Consider the following 24,409-nt stretch of genomic DNA (forward strand, 5'->3'; position numbering starts at 1 on the left):
TACATGATGTAGTGGATCTCAGCCAGTTCCATGACTTTGAATAACACCTGCATGCTGACAAACTCCACGGTTATGTCCACTTCAGATATACTTATCTAATTGTCTACACCTATCTTTACATGGATGTTTAATAGAAACCTCCAACTTAATCATGTCTAAATCAGAGTTTACAAATACTTCCCTCCCCCGACCAAATCTGTTTCTTTCTATCTCCCCAATCTCAGTAAATATCAAGTCCATTCTCCCAAGAGCCCAGATCAAAAACCCTGGGGATCATCTTTGACTCTATTCTTTTTCTTATACTCATATCTAACCTATCAGCAATTCCTGTGTGCTTTATCTTCTAAACAGAATCAGAATCTGCCCACTTCTCTCCATCACTCTGACTTTTCCAGGCCATCCTTATTTCCCATTCCAGCTAGGCTAAACCGTTTGCTCTCTTACTTCCCCGCATATTCTGCTCATATAGCAACCAGTCATCTTTTAAAAAACAAAACAAAACACCACTTTTTTTTTTTTTATTATGGGCCTTGAAAAACATACACATACAAGTAAATGATGAACATCCTCATGTACCCATCACTCAGCATCAAAAATCAACATTTTGCCCATTTTTAAATCATTTTCCTTCAATTCCTTACCCTTCCTTTTTCTTTTTTGGTGGAGTATTTTGAAACAAATACCAGCAAAGCTGTCCTTTTAATTATCAGATTAATCTGCTCACAACTTCACAGTAGCTCCTCTTCTTGGTGAAAGCCAGATCTTTTACGATGGCCTACAGTGCCTCTGCGATCTGTCAGTACTCCCCACAGGATATCTCCTCGGACTGTCTCCTGTCCTCACTCTGCTTCAGCCACACCAGAGGTTCTCAAACCTTAGGGCATCAGCATCATCTGGAAGCCTTGTTACAGCAGACTCCTAGGCTCCACCCCCCCACCCCCGCCCCGAGTTTCTGGTTCAGTAGATCTGAAGTGGGCCTCCTGAATTCGCATTTCTAACCAACTGCCAGACGCTACTGTTGTCCAGCGGGCGTATCTCGGTGACCACCTGCTACATTGTTCTTCTCCCTGTTCCCCAGCAAGCCAGGCAAGACCTTGCACAGGAGTCTCTGCCTTACTCTTCCCTGGCCCTGAGGACTTTTTGCTTTCCTAAAGATTGATTTTATTCCATCCCTGTTTAAATGATATCATTTGAGGGGACTTCTCAGGCTACTCCTAAAATAGCATCCCATTTTCCTCACTCTGATTTTCTGCATAGCATGCATCCTTCGTTTGTTTCTTAGCCCGTCTAGATTGACAGCTCCATGAGCAGGGAGACCTGGTTTTGCTCTCTTACCGCATCCCCTACCAAAATCTTGTCTTGTAGGTGCTCACTTCACCTGTACAAAGAATGGATCCTACACTGAGAAGGAAGGCCCAGGTCCTTGCTTGGGAAACTGGACAAATTCATTTCTCCTTGCCTCAGTTTCACCATTTGCTAAGAAGTAGTTGGTGAATGCCTACCCTTCTCATCTCCCTGGGCATAGAGAGGTTCAAATCAAAAGAGAATGATGTGAACAGCCTGAGAAGCACAGCATAAGTCAAGAGAGAGCGCTGATATGCTGTGCTTTCGGGTGCCCTTTCCCCGCACAGACAACACCCCCTTCTATTTTCTAGCAACCCCCCTCCTCCCGCCCCGGTGACCCACAACCCCAGCTGCGGGCGGCCGCCGCCCCCGTCCCGCCCCGCACCCGGTTGGCGCCCGCACGCCTCCGCCGGCAGGAACAGCAGCAGCAGCGGCGGCAGCAGCACCCTCCGCAGCGGTAGCACCCTCAGTAGCAGCCGCAGCAGCAGGAGGAGGAGGAAGGGGAGGCGCCGAGGGAGGGGTCCTCGGCCGCCGCGGGAGGCCGCATCGCCGTCCCGTCACGGCGTCGGCGCGGCCGGGGCCGAACCCGGAAGTGGCCGAGCCCGCGCGCCCGCCCGTCCCGCCGCCGCCGCCTCCGCCGCCGCCGCCTCCACCGCCGCCACCGCCCGGCACTCCAGCGAGCGCGGGAGCCGCGCAGGCAGACGGAGCGCGCCCGGCCGAGCGGGCCATGGCCGCGGGGGCCGCCGCCGCAGGTGGTGGCGCGCGGTGAGGCGAGCGCGGCGCCCCCTCTGGGGCGGATGGAACGCGGCTCGGCGGGCGAGCAGTGCCGGCGTCCGCGGCTGGAATGGTGCTGGCGGCGGCGGTCGGTGCCTGCGTTCTGAAGCCCGAGAGGAGCCACAATGGAGACGCCGTCGCTGCCTCCCGCGTGAGTGAGCGGGCGAGCGGGCGAGCGGGCGGGCTGTGCCGCTGCGGATAAGCGCGCTGCTGCGGCGCGTGTCGCCGGCCGCGGGGGCTGCTCGGAGACGGCCGCCCGGTGCCCGCTGGCGGAAGCCGCCGGGAGCCGCCGGGGAGCGGACGCCGGGGGCGGCGGGAGGTGGAAGCTGCGGGGCGTGACGAGGCGCGGTTCCCGCAGTCCTGAGGTGGAGGCGGACGGAAACTCAGCCTGGCCAGGCAGTGACTTAAAACCCTGTCCAGGATTTCCAGGGAAAGGTCTTCCCGATCCCGGGCGAATAGAAGATTCGGTGTGGGGCTGAGCTTGGGGACTCTGCCCGTCCTGTGTACGCCTCCCTGGAATGCATGGGCTGCTTGTGTCCAGCTTGCTGGCCCCTTTCTGAGGGATGGAGATGTGCTGCACGGGAGTCCGTTGAAAAAAGCAAACTGGAAAGTACCAGACACCGGTGTCTAAACGAATTGGTCTTAGGTCGCTTGCTTCTCTGAATTTCTAGCAAAATTATTATCTGAGGAGCTTTTACATCACTCTAAAGGAGCCACGGCTCTTCAGGGCATGTGACCTCTTTTACCTGGCACTGCAGAAAATTGTATCCAGAAACCGGAGCATCTTCTGCTTCCTTGGTACCCTAGGCAAATTAGTAGTGTAGCGACCTGCTAGGCACAGGTGTCTTTTTCCTTGGTACCCAGATACATTCAAGATACCTGCAACGAAACTACTTTCCAGAAATAATAACAGTTGCACAGTTATTGTGGGAGCTATCGAAGATTTGCATTATTCAGTACAGTATTATGTTTTGGAAAGTGTTTAGTAAAAGTGGACTATAAGATCCTCAGGAGTTTTGAAAATTTCAATTTTGATTTGCCTTCCTTAGGTTAACCTTTAGGAAGGGACAAGAGCCCCTTGAATCTGACTTTTCAGACCTCAAGCAAACCTCATTCTGAGAACGGAGTACCTTTTCATGGGAGCTTATTCATGGAGCCTTATCGTTTTTCACTTAGATTTGGCCAGCTTCTCTCCATGGCACCAGCCTCTTGCGATTAGTTGGCAGAGTTCCAGCCAAAATGTGGATATTTGGCTTGGGTTGAATAATATTTTGATGTCAAGTCCTTTTAGGAGAGCTAATAGGATCCTGGAACTACAATTTCTAAAAGTGCCTTACAGCATTTTTAGCTTGAGTGGAACAGGTCATCGGGATCTGAGGAGTCCGCCGTAAGACTGATGAATTGACCCTCTTGGGCGTATAGAAGCAAGGCTCTGTTACTTCCTGATCACTATGGCTTTGAGGGGTTTGTAGGCTTTGTTTTCTGGTCATGTTCTTCAGTGGCTTTGGGAAAGCACCTGAACCCCTAGGAAACATGATGGTGGGTTGTTAGCATCAGCAGTGTGAATACAGCACATAGATTCTGTCCAGGCTCAAAGGCAATTAAGGCAGGAAATGTTACCTGTATGTAGGTAGCACATAATATATAGAATATACCATGTCGGCATGTTAGTTGTAGTAAATCTGCCCCCTTTATATTCCATTTTCTGCAGTCCCATTTTACTTTTGAAGCAGAGGGAACTATAGGAAAGAACAGGGGCTCTAAGAATGCAGGTGAAAAAAGGGTGTGGACAACAATAAGGCCCTGGAAGGAGAGAGTAGAGACATAGAAAATGGTTCAAATAGACTTAATTGAAAAATGAAATTGATGTGTGCATGCAAACATAGATAAACGGGATCAAGGACAGATCAATTAACCATAATTTTGGTATCTAGCACAATTCTTTGGTATTGAGACTCCATCAGTAATGCTAGAACAATGGCAGGCTGAGATGTGATGGAAGGCTAGGAATGCCCGCAGGGATCAAAGAACTGTTAAAACTTCTTTTAATTGTGGGTGTCTAAAGTTGGTGAGACTTTTTCATTGTGCTTATTCATTTAATGATAAATACAAATAGGGTTTGTTTTCATTTGGTCTCTGTAGAATTAATCTTCAGTTCAGAGTTTGTTAGAATCTGTAATAGTTTTCCTTCCTACCACTTGGCCTCTTTGTCTTCACTCCCATTAGCTTACTTTTTCCTTCCTCACTAAGTCATGGGGTGCTGTGTTTGAGAATTGCAAGACGGTGTCTTTGGGGAAGGAGCTTTATTGGGCCTCGTTGGGCTAAAGCTAGGTGGATGGAGGCAGTGGAAGTTATTGGGAGGACTCAGCTTTTCGTAAGGTTAGATTTTTAGCCTGAGTTTTAAAGCAGGGAAAGATGTTTGATGAAAGATGTCTGAAGCCTTGGGTGATGTGGTAGGAAGCAGGGACTTAGGTCCTCTTTGGGGAAGTGTGTGTTTGTTAATTCATTAATTCTGCAAATATTTGAATGCCTGTCTCTGCCTGACACTGTGTAGGAGCTTATGCTGGTGCTTCTTCTCTAACAGCTAGTTTCAGTGTTTTCAAATCCCACCTTCCTGCCCTTTGGCCTGTTAGCACATGGTCTTAGAGGGGTGGAGTTTCTGTAGTTCCTTTGGGATAGGCTTGTTGAAATTAGGTTTTGATTTCGTGTACTCTTTCCACTCTTTGCCTCCACTTTCTCCTCATCCTTTTTGACTCTCATGTTGTCACTGGGCTTCGTATCTCTGCGTATTGTTTTTTGCATTCTATATGTAGCATTTTGATTGTCTTGCATTTTGGAGTTTGGGTGATATGAAGATAATGGGACATTTGCCTCTGATCGAACCTGAAGGTGTGTTACTAAAAACTAGATGTAGGGTAGTAAAGGAAATCCAGGTGCTAAACTGAGATATGCAGCCTTGACCCTAGGAATGTTTCACACATTCTGGCTTTTATGGTTATTTTTGCAAAGGATTTTCATAATTATTAAGTTGAGGGAAGACAGGTATAGAATGGAATGCATTTCTTTGACCACCCCTCACCAGTTTCTTAGCCTTCATTTTCTTTCTGGCTCCTCTTTCACAAGTTGACTTTCTCTCTACAAGCCTTATATTGTTGCTTTTCCTTCACAAAACTAAGCAAACATGCCTCAGATACAACGGTATCTTGGACCAGTGATTCCATATCACTGGAGAGTCTTGGCATCGGAGTTGTTCAAGCGTAGGCAGGCAAACATCTCGTTGACCACGCTCTAAGGGATTTAGACAGCAGAAGATGGGTTGAATTAGAACAGAAGTTTTCAGAATTTTGGATTTCACTGACCTGTGAAGTTAAAAGAGAAAAACTCAGGTCCAACACAGGATTGCTAAGTTTTTTGTTTTGCCTAGCAGGAAAAAAGATCTATAAAATAATTATCAACTATTACTATAACTCTCACTATCTTTTGGTAAGAGAAAGGACGTTTTAGTGTCCCTTTCCAAATACAAAGAAGGGCATTATCTCAGATTAAAAGCTCGTCCTTAAATGGAATTAATTTAGTTTTATGAAACCTTACTACATTTTCCTTATTTTGTCACAGACCAGTAAAAAGTTCCCTGAAGCCTGACATTTGTAATCCACTGGACCAGATGACTTTTAATGTTCTTTCTACTTTTTAAGATTCAATTACTGGGGGCGCCTGGGTGACTCAGTGGGTTAAGCCGCTGCCTTCGGCTCAGGTCATGATCTCAGGGTCCTGGGATCGAGTCCCGCATCGGGCTCTCTGCTCAGCAGGGAGCCTGCTTCCTCCTCTCTCTCTCTCTCTGCCTGCCTCTCTGCCTACTTGTGATCTCTCGCTGTCAAATGAATAAATAAAATCTTAAAAAAAAAAAAAAGATTCAATTACTGGGAATTTAGAACCCTAACACAGGTTACCCCCATATTCATTGGTTTGTCTTTTATAGCACATTGGAATATATTCTTGTTTTTGTATAACTAGACATGAATGTTAAGTTGGGCATCTGTCAGATCATAGGTGAATCTCCTCAGTGACAAATATGTTTAAAATATTTAGGAGTAGTAATGACTGACAAGATGATGTTGAGAGAAGACATGGATCAGTGTGTGTTAAAGGAAGTGTTATATAAGGAAAATTCTTAAGTGTATTTGGGAACTTGAGATGTGGACTCTGGAAATAGGTAACATTTCAGCAGTAGTTTTAAAATTTTCTGATGCTGGGAAATCACTCATCCTCCTCCTACTGAATAGCCCCAATCCTTGTTTCTAGTCTGTACTTTCTAATGCACCCAGTAGGCATTCAATCAATATTAGTAAGTATGCTTTCATGAACGTAAATTTACTCACCTGTGGCTGTTAAGGAACTGCATCAGGAATGTTTATGAAAACAATTGAACTTCTAAAGATCAGATGGAGCGTTCTTTCCAGGTGATACAGAGAATGAAAATTGCTTTTTAGATGCTCTTCTGTAGAGTTCTTCTAAATTCCAGATGTATTTACTGTTTATAATAAGGGAGTTCAGGTTTTTCATTCATGTTTATTGGGTGCTTACTATGACCAGGCTTTGGAGATATCTCAGAAAACAAAGTCCTTCGCCTGGGTGGCTCAGTTGGTTAAGCAGCTGCCTTCGGCTCAGGTCATGATGCCAGTGTCCTGGGATTGAGTCCCACATCCGGCTCCTTGCTCGGCAGGGAGCCTGCTTCTCCCTCTGCCTCTGCCTGCCATTCTGTCTGCCTGTGCTCACTCTCTCTCCTTCTCTCTGATAAATAAATAACATCTTAAAAAAAAAAAAAAGAAAAGAAAAGAAAACAAAGTCCTTTTCCTTGTGGTTGAAACTGATCGTGAACAAATATATAATACATTTACTGTAGTGCATGGGTCAGTATATTTTGTGTTATGTGCTTTACTGTTTTACATTTCAGGCTGTTGGCATTTGCTAAAGTATTTTTTTTTTTAAGATTTTATTTATTTATTTGACAGATCACAAGTAGGCAGAGAAGCAGGCAGAGAGAGGGGAGGAAGCAGGCTCCCTGCTGAGCAGAGAGCCCAATTCGGGGCTCGATCCCAGGACCCTGGGATCATGACCTGAGTCAAAGGCAGAGGCTTTAACCCAGTGAGCCACCCAGGCACCCCACTAAAGTATTTTTTTGATCAGTTCTTTTCACTGATCCTGCCTTGAAAAATAAGTTCTGCTTTTCATGTCACTACTTTTTCTTGGTTTCCTCCTGTAGTTTTTAGGTCGTTAAATATGATTTACTTTATTTCATTTAGTCTTGTCAACACCCTTGTCTGTAGGTCTCTATTATCTTTTTTCAGATGGTTAATTTTCATAGGTTATGAAGTAGAGGAGAAGTTGGGACTCATTGAACACTTTTTTCCTGTTTTACATGGCTTCTCTTCTATTACTGTTTGTTGGCTCCTCCTCACAAATGCAGGTCGTGGCCAGTTGTTTTTAATCAACTATTAATCACTAAGTTGTGGCTCCATCTATATCTCAAGCCTGGGTTCTAGATCCGTGCTTCAGTCGTGAATTGTCAGCTTCTTACAGAACATCTACTCTTAGCTTATATCTTAGATTCGACATGCCTAAAACTGAGTTCTCAAACTGACTTCACTTTGTAACATCTGCACTTATTCAGTGGTTAATCATTCTTCTGGTCCTAGATACCCAAAGCCTTGGAAGGGTCTCTGGTGTCTCTCTCTCATCGTCTTCCACTTCTTATTAGCTTCCAGGAAATGTAGAGTCCTGGTTTCAAGTGTTCATTCTGACTACTACCATTCTGACCAACAGATTTTATCCCTTGATACCTGCATTTTTTTTCTCCTACCTTTTCTCCTATTAACCTCTATGTGTTCTTTCCTCACCTTTTAGTCCATCTATGGTTTTGACCCCAACAACATCTTACAGTCACATCCAATGACTTAGCAAACCAGTTATCTCAACCCAGTGATCAGAACCCTCTTACCATTTTGGCTTAATCTTATAGTATGTTCAAAATTATTATTTGCTTTTGACCTCCTAGAGTAAACTCTGCCTTATCACATAGCCTTTTCCTGTCCTGTCCCCAGTTAAAACAACTTGGAATTCTTCCAAGGCCCACTTGGAACCCTGTCTTCCTTCAGAATCTTCCCTATTTACTCCAATTCATTTCAGCCGCTCTTTGCATTCCTACAGTATCAGTAACCCATTATCTTGCACTTGCGTACTGACTTACGCCATTCCCTAGTGGTTTCAAATGTGCCTCCCAGTTAGATGGTAATTGGAGAAGTTTCCTGCGTTCAGCCTCCTGTATATCCCTCACTCTGCTTAATGTTAGGGCATGTGGTCGGCATCTAAGCAGTGCTTACCTACTTGATTTATTAACAGTGGTGGTTGTCTGGAGTATTGCTAATAACTTTTGATTGATTGTTGCAATTAAAAATGAGGAAGGCCATTAAAATCCATAAAAGTAGATCTCTACATTCAGTTTAGCTCCCAACCTCAACATTTTTCTTCTTAACTCTGTATTTACATTCATACAGTACTTAGTGCTTGTACAGCTCCCTGAGGCAAGTAGGTGAGGTGTTATTATCTTTGACTTTCCTATTACATTTCATATTAGACATATTTATGGAATAACGAAAGCTTATTTTATAAGTAAACCATCTGCAGCTCAGAGAGACCAAGTGACTATACCCAAGGTCACTTGGTTAGTATTAGGTGTAGCAGAACTACCGTGCAGGTCTTCCAGGTGATTCTGGTCCTCTTCTAGTGCCTTTTCGTTCAAGTGCTAGAAAATGTGGCTTAGTCAACTAAATTGTCAAATCAGATTGCTGCCCTCTCTTACTGGCCAAGCGCTGGTAATACTATGAAAAGTGGTGAAAGAAAGGCCAGAAATAGGAGTTGCTAAAAGGCATGGGAGTGTTTGAAATGGATCATCAACTTCCTCCTCCCAATTTTAGCACATCATAAATATCCCACTCTGACAGTGCTTTGTTAACTGTTCATAATGTATTCTTTAAAATAAGATTGATCTTGCATAAGACATACTTTTACCCTGGTCCCTTTCCTGGTAATAGTCACTGCCAGGGACAAAAAGTGCCTGATTGTGCTCTGTTTGTCATGTAGGTGGGAGGGAGAGAGGGAGAGAGAGCTGAGTTGAACTGAAGTAGAGCTTTTTACAGCTCTATTGTTCTACTATCAGAGAACAATTATATCCCAACTTCCATCAGCCTCTCCACTTCAGACATCCCAACCACCTCCTCCTGCCAGTGCTTCTCCACACACTTAACATAAAGCTACACAACTAAATCCTAGGAGGAAAAGAGAGGACATACGTGATTTCTCCCTCTGTCCTCCAGTAGGTTCAGTGCTCTGCTTTCATTGTTAATCCATTTTAGTAAAATTGGGTCTTTCCAGCTTTTCCAGCTCAGAGAAAGCTGAAACATAACTTTTGGGGGGAAAAAAAAGTATATATATATATATATATATATATATAAATTCAGTGGCATTACCTTTTGTTCTGTCACCATGCAAAGTTATTAAAATATTGTTGACTATATTCCCTGTGCTGCGCCTCTCATCCTCGTGACTTATCTTTTTTTTTTTTTTTAAAGATTTTATTTATTTATTTGACATACAGAGATCACAAGTAGGCAGAGAGGCAGGCAGAGAGAGAGAGGGAAGTAGGCTCCCTGCTGAGCAGAGAGCCCGACGCGGGGCTCAATCCCAGGACCCTGAGATCAAAGGCAGCGGCTTAACCCACTGAGCCACCCAGGCGCCCCCCTCGTGACTTATCTTATAACTGGAAGTTTGTACCTCTTAGTCCCCTTCACCTGTTTCACCTAGCCCCCAAACCTTCTCCTCTCTAGTAACCACTAGATTGTTTTCTCTATTTATGAATCTGTGTCTCTTTTGTTGTTGTTTAGATTCCACATGTAAGTGAAATCATGTGGTATTTGTCTTTGACCTTTTTCTCTTAGCATAATACTCTAGGTTTGTCCATATCTTTGCAAATGGCAAGATTTCAATGGCATTATGATGTTTTTGTAAGGTGTTCTCTGACTAGATGGCATGATTTTTTCTTTGCTTTTTGTATTTGTCTCACAGATGCTTCCTATTCAGTTCTTAAAGGTCTTCATACTGAAGGTATAATCCAAATTCCTACATGTCAGGAGGGCAGATGTTAACGTCTTTTTAAGCTATATTTTTTTGGTAATATGACCATATATTTGTAGATTATAGTTAGTCTGCTGGCTCTGTACCTAATAAAAGTTTAAATTCCAAACACTTGAAGAGAATTTGCAGAGAATGTCTCTTTGTCTTTAGTTAATTGCAAAAATTGAAACCACAACTCTGCCACAAACCAAAACATGTTTCCAGTGGAGAAAGCCCTCTATTTTTACAACCTCTAAATACTGTGGTGGTTATTTGGGTAAGATGAAGGATGTGAGAGTATTTCATTGGTAAACTGTAGAGTGACATAACAAATACTAGTTAAAATATTGGGAATCATTGAATCTCTACTTCTGATATCTTGGTTTTGTGAATGGGAGCAATGTTAGTATGATAATTAGATTCTGAATGCAAGTTTAGCTAGGAAAGCAGCAGAGGAAATAGGAGAGATGTAATAAGGTAATGGAGAAAACTTCAGAGCAGTGGTGGATGGTGACTCTGAAAACAACAGCTGCTGACGTGAACTTGGCAGAAGTTTGTGAGTAATGGTGGGTGACTCATTGCAAGCAAGGGAGTCTTGCAGCTTTTGAGGTGAACAGGCAGAGGGGAGAATGAGATGGTGGCCATCCAGGGGCTAAGTATTTGTGTCCTGAATGTGAAAATGTCTGGTTCCCTGTTAAATTTTGCAGCTGCATCATTCACATGAATTGTAGCATTGTTTCCACCAGAAAACCTTAAAAACATGAACAACCCATATTTTCTAAAGTGTTTGTTCTCAATCTGAGATGATTGTCCCAGGGTGGGAGGTAAGTGGGTGGTGGGACATATTACATCACCTTTTTTTTTTTTTTTCAATTTTAAATTATACATAGCTGCTTTTCACCCCTACTCTTGGAGAAGCTGTCATTCTGATATATCTAGTCCTATAAAAAGGGCCTGCCTGAATCTTCATGTGAAAATTTTTCATGTTTGAAAAAATTGCTTGGGTCATTTTGGTCTTGTCCCCTGCCACTGGGAATCACTATTCCATATCAAATACTATATATCTAAAGAAACTATACCTCATTTCTAAGATGGCCTCAGAACCAACCTCTGCTTGATTATGGGTCTTGACTCTTTCAGGGAGATAGCCCTATTAGAGTCTTTATTTTCTCCTTCTTGGAGAACTCATTCATTGTCAGTAGTGTGTTTGGGGGCAGAGTTAGAGTTACCTAGTTACCTAGTCTGAGAAGCCAAATCTTAGAATGAGAAGCTTCTCTGGAAAAGGCTAGCTCCCTGCTTTAGAAGGGAAGCAGGGAGAAGGTATAACTACACTTGACTGGTATAACCTAAAGGGTAAACCTTCACCTCCCACTTACCTGCTTCCTAGTATATGTTCATTTTCCATACTTGTAGTTTTAGGCATGATGTGTCATTTTTTTTTTTTTTTTTACTCAGCTGTGCTTTTGAATAAGAGACCATCTAACACAAAACCACATAGGAAGTGAAAAATTATGGAAAGGACTTTAATGTTGAAAATGTGTCCCTGTGCAGGGGCGCCTGGGTGGCTCAGTGGGTTAAGCCGCTGCCTTCGGCTCGGGTCATGATCTCAGGGTCCTGGGATTGAGCCCCGCATCAGGCTCTCTGCTCAGCGGGGAGCCTGCTTCCTCCTCTCTCTCTGCCTGCCTCTCTGCCTACTTGTGATCTCTGTCTGTCAAATAAATAAATAAAATCTTTAAAAAAAAAAAAAGTGTCCCTGTGCAGCAGGGTGCTGTATTTCTAAGTAGCTCTTAGTACAGAGAACACTTAAAAAAAATTCAGTGTTAAGCCTTTCTTTTCTTTGTAGAGTTTTTGGAGTACATCAGGAAAATCAGAAAATAGACTGAAAATAGACTGCACCAATAAAAATATTGATTATTGTATGGTAGCTGTCTTAAAGTTAATTCTCTACTGCACGAAGTTTTAATTAATAATTTCCTAAGCAAATATAAACATTTTTGACTCTTATATAATGATATTCCTTCTAGGGCTGAGTTACTTTTGCTTCCATTCTGAGCATTGAAAAGCCTTCTATGATAGTTTTGCCAATCTTCAATATTTTATTTTCCCTACGTTGTAAACTCTTTTAAGTTCTTAAACTAGAAGCAGGTGTAAATCTTAACTTGTTATACATGTGGACATCAAGTGTTACATGGTCAGAAAGTTTGCATAGGTTGCATATATCTTACATAATTTTTTGTCCTACAATTTTCTTTATGAAAGGATGGTGAGAAATAGCATTATGGAGTATATCTTTTACTATAAAGTATTTCCCAGTCCCCTCTGCCAGATCTGAATGTTCTTTCATCTTTCGCTCCTAGACTTACTAGCTCTTTTTCTCAGGCCAAGTATAAATCATCTGTCTACACACACACACACACACACACACACATACAGGCCACAGGGCGTAGAGTGCACCATGCTGTTCTCCCATTCCAGCTGTGGGCTCACCCACTGGAGACAGTGTCTTGTACTAATTTATTTGTAAGGTCCCTTTAAAAAACTCTCAAGGGATGTAGAAAAAGGACTTATATCTACTTCTAGTTTGCAAACCCTGGAAGAATCAGATGCTTCAACTTATGTTGATTCTTGGGGTGCAGAGGAATGGACAAGGATAGCATCTATGGTTGATGATGGAGGTTACATTAATGTTTGAGTGCCTGGGTTTCATTGCTTCATGTGCCTTCTGTGGAATCAATGTTCCCCACATTTCTTTACTGCTAAAGTTTTTCTAGCTCTAGACTCGAATATGTCAATTTGATATCTACTTGGATGTCTGATTATCTTAAAAGCAACATGTATGAAGACGAAGCTCTTGATCTTCCTACTGCAGACTGGTTGCACCTGCAGCCTCCCATCTCAGTTAGTGGAGACTCTATCCTTCCAGTTGCTCAAACCAAAAAATAAGAGGCATTCTGATTTTCTTTGATGTGCCACATGCATTCTGTCAACAGATTTTTTTTTTTTAAAAAACCGGGAGATTTTACCATACTTTTACTAGTTTCTGACAAATCACATAAAAAGAACAAGACTATGAGAGATCTAATATATATATATATATATATATATATATATATTTATTTATTTATATATGTAATTAACAATTTTGATCTAGCCTAATAATAAAAACAATAACATTTAAATAGCACCCACTATGTGCCAGACCCTGTTGTAAGCATTTTACAAAGATGAATCCATTTGATTCTCACAATAACCCTAAGAAATGAGTCTGTTATTAAGTCTATCTTACAGATAAGGAAACTGCTAGATATAGCAAAAATAGAAAGATTAAAAAACAACAATAAAAACAATCCTTAGAAGTGTAGAAGTCATTCTTAAACTGTGGATCAAACAGAAAATAGTTGGATGGTACATTCATGGGTGCTCATTATATTAAAAAGTAAGCAAATAAATAAAAAACAGGCTACTCATGGGCTAAAGATGACAGTGTGTTGTAAGTCAAAGATGATGATTCAACCAATTCTGTCCACTTAAGATCTAGAAAAATAAGAAAGGAAACTTAGAGGTAGAGAAAAAAAAAAAAAAAAAAACAACTGGCTGGGGAATAAAAAACTAGAAAGTAATAATATTGAGAGTACCACTCTGTCAACAGATCTTGTTGGCACTACCTTTAAAATATACCCAGAACCCAGTCACTTTTTTTATTTTTAAGATTTTATTTATTTATTTGACAGAGAGATCACAAGTAGGCAGAGAGGCAAGCAGAGAGAGGGAGGGAAGCAGGCTCCCTGCTGAGCAGAGAGCCTGATGTGGGACTCTATCCAAGGACCCTGAGATCACGACCCGAGCCCAAGGCAGAGGCTCAACCCACTGAGCCACCCAGGCGCCCCAACCCAGTCACTTCTTATCACTGCTCCTACTTCCACTGCTGCTGCCATGCTCTGAGCCCCTGTCACCCCCTGCTACATTATTCTCCTAAACAGTTAACCCTTTTTCATCTTTGCCCACCTTGACTATTCTCAATCAGCAGCCAAAGTGATCCTTTGATAACGCATGTTGGATTGTGTCACTCTTCTGCAGTGCCTCCCTGTTGTACTCAGGGTAAAAGCCAAAGTCCTTCCAGCGTCCTACAGCCCTTCATGACCTGCACGCCCCACTGTCCCCCAGCCCCAACGTTGGTCTCATGGTCCTGGAACACGCCAACTTCATACAGGTCTTTGCTCTAGCTCTTCATTCCTTCCGGACATTGTCTCACCTCCTGATCCTGGTTCAAATCTCAGTTCTCAGTTGGGCTATTGATGATCTGATGACCCTGTTGACTAGTGCAAGTTATATCAGTCCATACTCTTGCTTCTCTTTATGTTGCCTGTTTTTTTCCAATCCATTGCTCTTACTTTCTGATGTACTTCTTACTTCATTGGCTTGTTCTGTATATTGTCTCTTCCCTCTCTCCCCTCTTCCCTCCTAGAGTCCAAGCTCTGTGAGGATAGGAGTCTTTTTGCTCATTGTTCACATGTATCCCAAGTGTCTATAACAGCACTTGGTACATAGTTGGCACTCAAATAATATGTGCCTAATGAATTCATGAGAGATAATGTTTTAAAAATGAATGATTCTTTCAAAATGGGTCAGGAACGAAAGAGGTATAAAGAGAAATGCAGCAATAAATGATGATGTTTGCCTGTTCTTTGTGTGATTTATATACAAGTGTGATTTCTTTAGGTTTAATTTGGTATCCTGATTTTTTTAAGTTAATTGCTTTATTGACGTATAATTTACATGCCATAAAACTCAACTATTCTAATTGTACAATTCAGTGATTTTTAGTATATTTCTGGAGTTGTGCAGCCATTTCCTCAAAAAGTTCCCTTTTGTCCATTTGCAGTTAATTCACCTCCCCACTATGGTACCTTGATTTTATTTGTTAATTTTTTTGTCCCCCAAGTTTCAAAAGAATAATTTATATAGCAATACTGATTTAGCCCATGCTCTTAAAAATTGTGTTTAAATATGAAGTTAAGTATCATTGTTTAATGTAGGACATTGTATTGAATTAATAGAAAGAATGAGCATGAAGAATCAAACTGGCTTCAGTCTCACCCAGCTCTACTATTTAGTTACCCAAATAGTTTTTTTTGCCTTCATCTTTTTATCTGTTAAATGGGGATAATAATCGTAATGAGTTCACAGAGTTGTTTTGAAGATTAAGCAAATAATTCAGGTAAATGACTTAGCACTGGGGCACCTGGGTGGCTCAGTGGGTTAAGCCTCTGCCTTCAGCTCAGGTCATGATCTCAGGGTCCTGGGATTGAGCCCCACATCAGGCTCACTGCTCAGCAGGGAGCCTGCTTTCCCCTCTCTCTGCCTGCCTCTCTGCCTACCCTACTTGTGATCTCTCTGTCAAATAAATAAATAAAATCTTTAAAAAAAATGACTTAGCACGTGGCTGCTGTATAGTGAATACTCAGTAAACTCTAGCTAACATAATTAATCTCTTGTTAGAAGAGTAGGTCTGAAATATGTGGGGTAAATAAGCTGGCAGGTGGAGAGCAAAATTCAGATCAGATTCTGAGTTCCTGAAGTTTGTGTGAAATATGATCCTGTTCCTGTCTTGTAATATGTTTGTAAATAATATATGACTACAACAGATTGTTAAAAGCAGGTTAATTTCCAACACAGAGGATCATTTCTCAGCATTTTTATTTCCAGTTGTCTGCTAAATCACTTTTACTGAATTTTCTGTGCTAGTCTTTGACAGAGTTTTGACATGGTAGAGAATACCCACTTTTTTTGTTAAAATCATAGTGAACATCAGAAAATGTTCTGAATTGTGTCTTAATCTTACATTGGGATATATTATGAGACTTCTTCTAAATGAGTTTGGAAGATTCATTGTATTTCTTGTAGCGTGATAAGCCTGAACTAAATTATCTGAAATAAGATCTTTTTTTGTTGTTTTTTTCTCTTATGTACAGATGCACAAAGCAGGGTCATCAGAAGCCTCTCGATTCAAAAGATGATAATACTGAAAAACACTGCCCAGTGACAGTGAATCCTTGGCATATGAAGAAAGCTTTTAAAGTCATGAACGAATTAAGAAGGTATTGTTCCATTAGTATACATGTAACCATGGATTTCTTCCCTTAATTTTTTACTTGTTTATAGTGAATATACTCTTCATGCCTCATTGTTGCTTTGTGTGATACAGAGAACATTAAAAGCTTTTTCTGCAGGTTTTTTTATCAGAAGCATAGATAGTAAAAGACTGCTCTGCTCTATCCATGTGGCTAGTCTGAATTGAGATGTTCTGTAAGTGGAAATATATAATAGATTTCCAAGATTTAATACAAAATAGAATATAAAATGTTTTATTAATAAGTTTTAAGAATATTGATTATGTTTTGAAATGATAACATATGGGATATCTTGGGTTAAATAGATATTACTGAAATTATTTTCACTTGTTTCCTTTTTTGTGTGATCAGTACAAGATTTTGACATTGCACATATATTTTATACCATATCTATATTTATCTCTCTATCTGTATCTATATATCTATTTCTGTCTGTGTATCTATCTAATTTCTACTGGACAGCGCTGGTCTAGGGTTTTTAAGTTATCACAGAGAATATGGAAAGAAGACTGTCAGAGAGGGATACCTAGGTGACTCAGTCGTTAAGCTTCTGCTCTCAACTCAGATCATGATCTCAGGGTCGTAGGATCGAGGTCCACATTGGGCTCTCTGTTCAGCTGGGAGTCTGCGTCTCCCTCTTACTCTCCCTCTCCGCACTCTCTCTCTCACAGATAAATCAATAAAATCTTAAAAAAACAAAAAAAGAAAAGAAAACTATCGGAGAAAAATGTGACTCTCGTGGTGGTGGAGGTCATAGTGGTAGGAATGTTGAGGTTGGTGACATGTCCCTTGCTAAGGTAATTCTCAGGTTTGGTTAGAGTCACTCATATGAAAGGAGTGGCTTTAAAAGTTGGTGGAGAGATGTCTGGGTGGTTCAGTCAGTTAAATGTATGACTCCTGATTTCGGCTCATGTCACGATTTCAGGGCTGTGGAATGGAGCTCTGTTCCATGGTGGGTGTAGAACCTGCTTAAGAGTCTCTCCATCTTTCTCTGTCCCCCCTTCCCAAAATTGATTGAACCACGGGTAATTTTTTTTTTTTTTAATTAAAAGACGAATATGTGTTGTAACAGTCTCAGTTTTCTTAGCTGTTTGCAGAAGACATGTATTTTTCTTTTTTTAATCCCATCGTTCTCTTTGTGAAAGTCAGTATATTTAAAAGCTTGGGCAATGAAGAAGGGAATGACTTATACTTTCCTTCAATCTGTTTCTGCTATGTCTTCCTAAAAGCCCACGCTTTAGGTCCATCATTTGTTTCTTCTTTACTTAAAGATTTAGTAAATATTTATCTTTTTGGTGCCAGAGATACAATGGTGAGCAAAAACAGACATGTAGCTTATGGTTGAGTGCAGGAAGCAGGCATTAATCAGAGAATTACACACATAGTTTACTGTAAATTTTAATGGTAGTAAGTGCTACAAAGGAGGGCTGCCTGGTGCTCTGAACATGGATTACAGTGGTCAGAAAAGGCTTCCGGGGAAAGATAGAAGTAATTATGTTGAGATTTAAAGCCAAATGGGGTAAAGAAATGAAGCCAGGATGGGGGTGTGGGAGAGATCAGAGGAGGGTTCCAGGCACAGGGAATGGCAGTACCCACATCTGGTGGTGGGAGGGAGCTGGCCTCATTTGAGGAACTGAGGGGCAGCTGGGGTGTTGATGGCCAGGGGGTCACGGCTAGAGAGAGAAGCCTGAGTGGGCAGGTGAGGCCCAGCATTCTTAGGGCCGTATACATTTTTGTCTTTATCAGGAGTCATCATGGGAGGAAGCCATTGGAGAGTTTTAAACTGGGTGGAGATATGATCAGATTTTCATTTTGAAAAGAACATACTTGCTTCCAGGTAGAAAGTGGATTGGAGAAAGAGAAGTGTAAATTGACTATTCCTTGCTTCCTCGTCCTGCTCTGACAGCATTTTTATTTTTATTTATTTACTTTTAAAGATTTTATTCATTTATTTGAGAGAGTGTGCGCGCATGTGTGCAAGTGGGGGAGAAGGGAAGCAGCAGAGGGGGAGACTCCCTCTGTCAAGCAGGGTCAAGCAGACTCTCAGCTAAGTGCAGAGACCCACACAGGCCAGTCCTAGGACCTTGAGACCACTACCTGAGCTGAAACCAAGAGTCTGATGCTTAACTGACTATGCCACGTAGGGGTTTCTATTTTTTATTTTTCTTTTTACTAATAATTATTTTTTCCCAAATTTTTGTTTAAACTCTAGTTGACCATTAACAAATTTTGTTTAAACTCTAGTTAACACATAGTGTAATGACAGCATTTTTAATAAGTGTTTTCATTTTAGTCTTTGGGTGAATACGTAGCAGGTCTGGCTGTGCTGTTTTAGTTTTTTAATTCCATTGTAACAGTCGTTAAAGGTAGACTGTACTGGCTACTAAATAGAACTGCAAGAAAAGTAAGAAACAATAGTCTGGTCATTTTAAAACTGAGATTTTTAGTGGCTCTTCTTTTTCTTTGAAAAGTCTAGAAAGACTTTTTCTAGGCCTGTTCACATTTCCTCCCCTGCTGTGGGGTGTGGGAGCTGTGGCCTTTCATGGATGTGAGTAGGTCTCTGTTGACCCAGGCATGACTCACTGAACTTAGGGCAGGTCACACCTTGTCCTGAGGTAGATGACCCAGGTTTGGGGAGGAACCCTTTGACCTTGGGCCAGTAGTTTTACTTCTTTGAGGCTGAGCTGTGCAATGAGGGGAGTGGACAGGATGGAATGTAAGGTTTTTTGTTGCTCTGATGTTCTCTGAGCCTGTGAGCTTTTTTCCTGCTTACCTGCACTTGGTCCTGGAGTTACTTAACACTAGCCTTCCCGTACCTATTTATCCCATTTCGGGTGTGAACTGTGTGGTTCAGAAATAGTACCTTGTTCTTTGTGTCACACCGTTTCAGGAGCTAATGTGTCACCAGGCTGGAAGTTGATGATTTTCAGGACAAAGAGTGACCTTTGAAAAGCCGGAGGGTGTTGGCTGCCAGCTCTATGACCCTGTGATTGTTTTAATAAAGTTACTAGCAGGTAGTGTTTTAAAAAATAAACTCTCTTTGGGGTTCATTAGAATCCCTTTTTTGGTTTGTTTTTAATGTCATTCACTTCTCTCTTACCCCTTACAGCCCACTGAGTAATTAAAAAAGAAAGAAATCTCTAAAGAGGCCTACTCCATAAACAGCTGAAGTCTTATTTCCTGCCATTGCATCAGTTTCCTGCTGCCAGGAAGGGGTAGCTGAGAGTGGTTTCCTGACTTCTGGGAAGGAATATCTTCCTTGTTGTTACCACTCTGCTCTTGGGCCCTCACCCTCTACGTGGTAGAGTAACAGTGGTACAGTAGGGAATGTGTTTTATGAACCTTTGGCTGATGGAAGTGATTGATTTTTGGTTTTGTTTTCTTTTTTAGACAGGAGTCCCAGATGCAGCTCTATGTCCTAGCCCAATATGAGCTTGAATAACTTAAAACTGCTTGGTTTAAAAACTCTGCAGTCACTCCTAAACGGTATATTCAACAAGTATTTGTAGGCAGCTTGTTCTCCCTTGAAATCAGCTTGCCTGCCCAAAAGGCTATGTAGGAGCCAGAAACAGTATCAGACTTGGCTCATTCCCTGTGAAATTCTGGATTGCTGCTGGAGATGTCCAGAGAAGAGGAGGAGGTGGTGGAAAAGACTGTGGGCCAGAGAGGATTTTTCACAGGAGAAATCTACAACGACCCACAGAAGTGGTTTCTGCTGGGCCTGTTGGTGCACAGTAGCATTCATACAAAGGACAGGAGAGGAAAGGCATCCTCACCTGGATAATTGCACGAGTAAGGGAGTGGATAAACAGAACTTGTTGGATAAAGTGAATCAAGAGTTCATGCTGGGGAGTCTCTGCAGACGAGACTAGGAAGTGGGAGGAGGACAGAATTGTGCAGGCTTAAATCAAATGATGAATCTGGACTTAATCCTGTGGGCAGTGGGAATCAGGGAAGGCTTTTGTCAAGGGGAGCAGCATTTTAAGATTAATCATGTTGGAGGAACAACCTGGCAGTGTGGTGAAAGGACAGGTCTTCAGCAACACATCTTTGGCAGGAAAGTCAGCTCTTTAAATTTCCCTAGCATGAATTGGCGGGGGTAGGACCTTTTCCGAACACTAACATTTTCAGAATCAAATCAATAAGTCTTTACAGAGTGCTTATTATGTGCAACACACTGTATTGGGTCTGTGGCGGAGACGAGCAGACTAAATCTCAGACATGTTTTATTGAGAACATTATGCTGTGTGGGCTTTTTGAGATGACCAAAAAAGGGAAATGTCAAGAGGCAGCATCTTGCCTTCACAATAAATTTTAAACAGAAAAACTTCAGTTTTGTAGGTTATGGGATTAGACTGTATTTGAGCTTTAAAAATTTCAGATACTATTAGTTGGGGACAGCCTGTTCCTTATTTAGAAGGAAGATAATTTTGATCCTTAAGTTAGGAGTTGAAAGTTCTTAGTAAGGATAAATCATATGAAGCCATTCAAATGCTCCCCTATACATCACATGTAAGTCATAGATATTTATTTCAGTTATAACATCAGTTTTTACATTTCCAAAGATAATTTAAACCAGAAACCCTGAAGCTCTCTCTTAAAGGAGCCCTTACTGTATTTTTCCTCCTGGACTTTTAGACATTGTGGGTCCAGATCACTAGTAGGATTAAGTTACCTGTTGTGCAGCTATGAAAAATTTGAGTTGTGGCTCTTTAGTTATTTATATTCTGTTGCTTATTTGGCAAGTGAATTAAAGAACAGACTTAAGTGAGTCTGTTTTTCTCTTCTATACTACTGTTTTATACTACTGTTTTTTTTTTTTTTAAACTATTTTATTTATTTTACAGAGAGAAAACACAGGTAGGCAGAGAGGCAGGCAGAGAGAGAGGAGGAAGCAGGCTCCCTGCTGAGCAGAGAGCCCGATGCGGGGCTCCATCCCAGGACCCTGGGGTCATGACCTGAGCTGAAGGCAGAGGCTTTAACCCACTGAGCCACCCAGGCGCCCATACTACTGTTTTTGAAAGAGATTTTAGGAAATTACATATGTGAAATTTTTTATTGCTCTAATACCTATTTCTTCCGATGGTAAAAGATTGTGAGTTCTTTTATTTTCATGTTGTACTAGAGTAGAATATAAAACATCCCTTGAAATATAGGGCAGTTGGGAAGAGCCCCCAAATCAAATAGACTTGTTTATTTAGAAAATTTAAGATAATGGTTTGATGCTTCTAGGCTCAATTTAACTGGTAATCTTCTACAGTGTTTCTTTGTTTTTTTAAAGATTTTATTTATTTATTTGACAGAGAGAGATAACAAGTAGGCAGAGAGGCAGGGGCAAGCAGGCTCCCTGCTGAGCAGAGAGCCCAATGTGGGACTCCATTCCAGGACCCTGAGACCATGACCTGAGCCGAAGGCAGAGGCTTAAACCACTGAGCCACCTAGGTATCCCTTCGACAGTGTTTCTTAAGCACATGATTGATCTCTTTTTCAGTGTTGTTTATTTTTTTGTGCATTTTTAAAAAATATTTTATTTATTTATTAAAGAGAGAGTGAGAGCACGCAAGTAGGCAGAGCAGGCAGAGGGAGAAGCAGGCTTTCCACTGAGCTGGGAGCTCCACCTGGAGCTCTGTCCCAGGACCCTGGTGGGATCATGACCTGAGCTGAAGGTTAATTAACTGAGCCACTCAGGCTCCCATTAGGTGGTGGTTCTTGAGGATGGATGGAATCATTGAACATTTCCAAGTGTACGAATAATAGATAGCAGTGAAGTAGTTTACTGACCCAACTTGTTTCTTTTCCCTTTCTCTGTGTTGTTGAATACCTACCACACATGAGATAGTGTTCTGTTTCAAAGCTCACTTTCACTAGGTCCTCTTAAATCCGAAAATCAGAAGCTCTTACTCTGGCTTTTTTCTTTTAATTATTATATAAGAGTATCTCATGATTTATTTTACCAATTAAAAATAAAACCTTTTAATGAGGAAGTCTCTTTGTATACATCTTACGTATTCTATCACATAAGCTTTTCATCACATGTTCAGAAACTGCTCTCTGTATTACTTTTCCCCCTGAAATCCCTTATCTTCCGCATTTCTCTTTCTCTGTTCTCCCTTTCCCTACCAGCTTTCCTCTGTCCCTAATACCTTCTTTCACTTTATTTTTAATTACTTTTTCCATCTTCTCCTCTCAACTGTGACCAAGTGTTCTTGCAGGTCGTCAGCTCTGGAGATGTTACCTTCCCTTTTCTGAGGTGTTCGGTGACATGCTTTCCTCCTTCTTCCTGTGGCTCTGCTGTCTCGATTCTATTTGAAAAGAATAATATTCTCTATTCTGGGACCCTTAAGTAGTTTTAGGCAGTTTCTAAGTCACTGACTAGTAGTTTTGCCTAACTTTCCAAGTTGACTGTCACCACTTCCTGCTTTCTATTTGAAAATCCCAGCAGGTGCAAATCTGTTGAGGGGGTTGTGCTGTTTTCAGGACTTTTACTATGGTGGTGAATCTTATTAAGCCCAGCATTTAGATTTTTCTCTGTACTTAACTGCCACAGAAATTTAAATTCCTATCAAAATCAAACCACCATGGTTTTAAGAAAAAGAAAGAAGACAGTGGTGACACTTGTCAGGGAGTTCTGTTGCTCTTCGAGATTATTGACATTATAGCTGCATTGTATCTCCCTTGTCTGTTGAATAAAATTGTCAGGTACAGGAGGTTTGGTTAAATATGACTAAGTCAGCAGTCATGAAGCCTTTCATGTTTAAACCAGCTCATCTCCCAACCCCACCTCCCTTCGTGTGGAGGACAGTATTCCATGATGCAGCCATGTCCCGAACAGCAACTCCACATCTGCCTCACCCTCTGGTTCCTGGCCAGTTTTTAATTTCCTTGGTTTCTTTCCTTCTTGCCTTGATTTCTGACCCCTTGTCTCATTTCTTTTTATGTCTTGCTATTATTTCTTTATTCTAACACCTGATGCTCTTTCAGAGATGACTGTGGGCACCTTCTTGGGCTCTAGTTTGTGGTTTGCCCATGGACTCTGGCTGGCAGGTCACCTCTCCAGCCTGCTGCTTCGGCTGTTCCTCTGATTCTACTCCATGTGGCAGGAGTGCCTCCAGGTTTTCCCTGGCATCCGAGGGAGGCAGATGGACAGATGCCATGTGATTGCCTCATGACCCCCACTTCCAGTAGAAAGTAAATACCTTTTTTTTTTAAAGATTTTATTTATTTATTTGACAGAGATCACAAGTAGGCAGAGAGGCAGGCGGGGCGGGGCCGGGGAGGGGGTGCAGGCTCCCTGCTGAGCAGAGAGCCCCATGCAGGGCTCCATCCCAGGACCCTGAGATCATGACCTGAGCTGAAGGCAGAGGCTTTAACCCACTGAGCCACTGAGGCACCCCAGTAGAAAGTAAATTCTTATTTCATGTGACTACTCATTATTTTTGACCTCTCAGAGCTGGATGGCCTATTTTACTTTGAGAAAATAGATATACAGCAGTGATAGGTTTTTTCCAGTCTTAGGAATCAGTCACTTTGTATCAGTAAACTAGAGGATGTTTTGGTATGTTCGGGCATGTTTCATTAATTTTCAAAACAGTATTTTTCCTGAGAAAGACCAGTTTGCATGATGATATTTCATTTAGGAGATGGAGTGCCTTTCATTTTTCTGGGCAATTTGAGTTTTACCTAAGGCCTGTATAATGTTTGCTCTTCTCTACATTTGAGCTTAGAAGCTTTTGCAAAGCCTGTTAAGGTTGGGGTTGGCCTCTCCTGTGTGTTCCCAAACACCCCACGCCTGCCACACCTTAAAAGTTATAAGTTCATTTTTGTAATTACCTGCTAGCTTGTGTGTTTCTTCCCAGTCGACTGTCAACTCCTTGTTATTCATGGACGTGATCTTGCTGTTGTAAATGAGTGTAGTGTGTGCTTGCTTCGGCAATATGTCCAGTAAATGAGCATAGTGCTGGGTGCATAGTAGCCACTCTAAATATTTGACA

General features: G+C 41.7%; 1 protein-coding gene across 2 annotated transcripts in view; it reads left to right on the forward strand.

Moving 5' to 3' along the window:
• The first annotated feature begins 2,094 nt into the window (after nt 1–2,094).
• KLHL2 (kelch like family member 2) overlaps nt 2,095–24,409 on the forward strand; it is a 106,343-nt gene continuing 84,028 nt past the window's right edge. Inside the window, exons 1-2 of one of the 2 annotated variants that reach the window (XM_045078281.1) lie at nt 2,095–2,269; nt 16,260–16,385. In XM_045078281.1, coding sequence (XP_044934216.1) covers nt 2,244–2,269; nt 16,260–16,385 — 152 coding nt within the window. In that variant the 5' untranslated portion in view covers nt 2,095–2,243. The remainder of the gene's footprint in view (nt 2,270–16,259; nt 16,386–24,409) is intronic. The other variant, XM_045078282.1, reaches the window with a different exon arrangement.

This window comes from Mustela putorius, unplaced genomic scaffold, assembly GCF_011764305.1.
Source record: "Mustela putorius furo isolate JIRA1106 unplaced genomic scaffold, ASM1176430v1.1 tig00000242_pilon_pilon_pilon, whole genome shotgun sequence".
Taxonomy (NCBI): domain Eukaryota; kingdom Metazoa; phylum Chordata; class Mammalia; order Carnivora; family Mustelidae; genus Mustela; species Mustela putorius.